The sequence below is a fragment of the Vigna unguiculata genome, chromosome 11, assembly GCF_037176805.1.
Source record: "Vigna unguiculata cultivar grain cowpea cultivar isolate G323 ecotype 2 chromosome 11, ASM3717680v1, whole genome shotgun sequence".
Lineage (NCBI taxonomy): Eukaryota > Viridiplantae > Streptophyta > Magnoliopsida > Fabales > Fabaceae > Vigna > Vigna unguiculata.
Window position 1 is genome coordinate 38,175,461 of NC_140802.1, and position 3,641 is coordinate 38,179,101.

The 3,641-nt window shown below is 31.4% G+C and overlaps 1 protein-coding gene across 1 annotated transcript; it reads right to left on the reverse strand.

The window, feature by feature from the left end:
• Positions 1-957: 957 nt before the first annotated feature.
• Positions 958-2,754, reverse strand: LOC114168739 (uncharacterized). Its single transcript, XM_028053651.2, has 2 exons — positions 2,292-2,754; positions 958-1,382 (listed from the first exon to the last, which is right to left on the reverse strand). Exons 1-2 carry the CDS (start codon positions 2,613-2,615, stop codon positions 1,203-1,205), a joined length of 504 nt encoding a protein of 167 aa, XP_027909452.1. The 5' UTR covers positions 2,616-2,754; the 3' UTR covers positions 958-1,202.
• Between the last annotated feature and the right edge of the window lie 887 nt (positions 2,755-3,641).

Below are 3,641 nucleotides of genomic sequence, written 5' to 3' on the forward strand. Positions count from 1 at the left end.
TCTAATATGAATAACATATTAATAAACGAATTTTAACTTTTACTTACAGAACTTATTTGTAACACAAATTTTCGTAATTTTATATTCGAAATGGAGGAGTAAATGATAAGGGGCATAAAAATAAAAATAAATTGTTTTACGGATTTATTGAATCATGATTTCTTAAAGAACCCATAAATTCATCCAATTTTCAAGGGGAGGATTGAACAGTGATTTCATGTTGTTCTCTTTTTTGTTGTACCCATTCCTGAAGTTCAGGCCCATTAAGAATAACGTGAAACCTTTCAAACATTTCACCTACGGTCTCTTGTAATTTTTTATCATGAAAAGCTCATTGATCGGGAACTCACAATTTGGCAACTCACATTATTATCTCAGTTTTTGAACTAGCAACTTATCTATTGGATAACTTTGTTTGGTTTAATTAATTAACTTTAAGATGAAACGTTCGATTTCTTTCGCAGTTTTGTAACCATATTATAGATTAAAGATTACAAATATGAATTTCAGTTCCAAATTAACAGAATCGACCAAGATAAGCAATACATAAGAAAAGAAGAATCACACATTCATTGATGTTTTAACTCTAATTTAAAATTAACTTTGCTACAGAATCTTATTATAGATATAAAATCAAGTTTTTTGTTCTGTATATTATTTTGATCCTTTCATGTCCCAGTTATTATTCAAGCTCAGAGAAGATTCACATGGTGTGAGAACTTGACATCATGTCAACTGGGTTATCCAGGTAAATTACATAAGCAGAACATATCTCAGTAACTGTTACCTTACAATCTTAACATTTTCTTCAAGTTCATTGATTTGTCCATTCTTTAGCTTCATTTGACAAGATTATGAATATTGTCTGCATTAAAAATTCTCAGAATAACAATATTCAAGTAGAAACTGGTCTTCTACCAGTGATGATTATTTTGGGTATAAAGAGCTAAAAACAACTAATCCAAGTAGAGTTTTATTTCTTTTCATAGCAAAGATGTCAGAAAATATGCAACATGATGGAATTTGATGTTCACCTGATACAAAATCTTTTTCTCAGATATCAAGTCAAAGGGGACTCAGTTAAACAAAAAACATACAAAAAATTGCTTTCGTGAGGGGTCCTTGCATGCTTCTTCATCCCCTCGAACCTACGGTTATGCTCATCTTTCCATTTTCTCATGTTTGATTCATTCCTGAAAATTTCAAGCTCGTTTTTTCCTCATCAATGCAGGCCTTTTGCCTAGAGCTGAAGTTGATTTGGATGAACATGTGAGCAACCCTCGCAGCAGAGCCAGAGCACCCAAACCCATGAAAGAGGCATACAGTGTTAATAACTTATCAGATGCCCTATTCGAATTCATCATTTCTGATAATATTGCAACCTGCAACCCACAAACAACCAATGTCTCATTGTTACTCACATCTATGGCTGGATCAAAGACTAATATTATTACACCTCTAACTTCAATGAAACAACCAAGTATCCTTGTCAAAAGTCACAACTTAGATATGATTTCTTAAGTACTGATTGTACCTTTTCTCTTTCTCAGAATTTCACCTTAACAATTTTTGTAATATAAAATATTATATTAAGAAGTAGACTTTAAACCTAACTCGATCTTGTAAAACTGATTTATAAGGTTAGGTTTGCGACCACTTATTTTCTGGAAAATTACCTTGTCTCCGAGGTCAGACTTTCAACTGATTGTATGAATTAATGCCACACACTCCAATTTTAATTCGAGAACTATCAAAGTTTTCTCCAAATTCTAACCAAAGTGTAATTTTGCAGTGTAATTAACACCTAAGCTAGTACCCTATAAAGCCACTGAATACATCTTGACCATAGTTTCAGATTAAAATCAAAATCTACCCTATAGAATTGCATTGCCTAAATTTTGCTTTCATTATATTTAGACAGGAAGCTATGTAATCGATTCAACATGATCTTACAGCTGCAAAAAGACAATTTTTTGTACTAGTAGAAAGTAATAATAACCAACAATAATAGCAGATCCCTGTAAACAAAGAATGCATTGGTTTTAATTTCTAATTGAATGGTTGCTAGTAACTCCAAAGAGCTTTTTTAGATCCAAAGATCCAAACATCAGAAAAGACAATAATCCATTTTCTGTCTTCCCCAGAAGCATAATTTTTCATATTAACACAGGATCCATACAAACATGCAATCATATGAAGAAAACAAGTATTCTCTGCAAGGGAGAAAATTTGAAGAAGTAAAATAGGAATTAAAGGTGATAGAAAGGAAGAAAGAAAGATAATAGAGTTACCATTGAGGTAGAGGTAGAGACACCATACATCAAGCAAGTGGTGTTGAACCAAGGCTTGGAAGTGAGAATGGCAAAAAGGTTGAGAAGTGCAAGGGGCCATTGGAATAGAAGCTCAAGCCAAACAAGACCTACAAAAAAGTGTGGCTTTTCAGCCACAAGGTAATCACCATAGTCGTGGGTGTAGTGTTCCTTGAGTTGCACAAGAATTTCAGGGAAATAACTCAGAGGAAGACACGTTTGAGCATCAATGAGAGGAGCAGCCACTGCTATCACGAGGAAGAACAGGAACAGAATGGCGTCTACTAGCTTCAACACAACACCCATTTCTTGATTCGAGGATTTGAAGCCTCTGAGGGACACAGAATAAAGATTTGAGGATGAAGGAGATATTGGTTCTTACGAAAAAAGGGATCTTGGAGCCTGCAAATTCCCCAATTCCCCAACACTTTTGTTCTCCGTGTTATGATCTTCTATTTTATTAAAAAATATATATAAATAAAAATAAAGATTGCATTTCCTTTCCATTTTTAGAAATATTTGTAATTTTCTTAAAATAGACTGATGGGTTTTTTATTTGTTAAGGGGGTTGTTTGAAGTTTCAATGGCACATATGTAAGGTTTTCTACTTATCAAAGTTAAAATGAACATCTTATGATGTTAAAAATACTATTTTATAATTTGTAATATTTTTAATAATTTGTAATAAGTTTTTCTCAAGCAATACCATTAATGGTATTATGAAAATGGCTCGTGGTAAAAAAAGGGAAAAATATACAAAAATTGAATATCATATAGGTTATTTTTCTCCTTGACTTTGTGACAAATAGGCAAGTGTATCATAGGTTAAGGTATAATTATTGATTTAGTTTCCTAATTTTTTTTTGTTTGGTTTAATTTGGTCTGCTTATTATTTGTTGGTTCAATTTAGTTCTTCAATTATTTAAAAAGGTTCGATTTGGTATTCTCCATGAAGTTGGAGTTAACACCGTATTTGTACATATGACATGTGTCATGCCATGAAATTTTCAATTTTTTAATATTTTTCCATATATATATATATATATATATATATATATATATATATAAACTGTCACATATCAGATTATCGTCGTGTCAAGTGACAGTGTACAGTTATGACATGTGGTAGTGGTAGTAGTTGTTTTCTTTGTTTAATTTAGTACCCCTATCTTTTTAAACGATCCAATTTTGTCATCTTTAATTTGAGATCAAATTAGTAGATAAGCTTAATTATAACTTATATATACATGTTAATTTTTTTTTTAAATTTATACATCAAATCACTACACTTAAATATTCAAATTATTTTATTCTTTACAAGTGTAAAACATT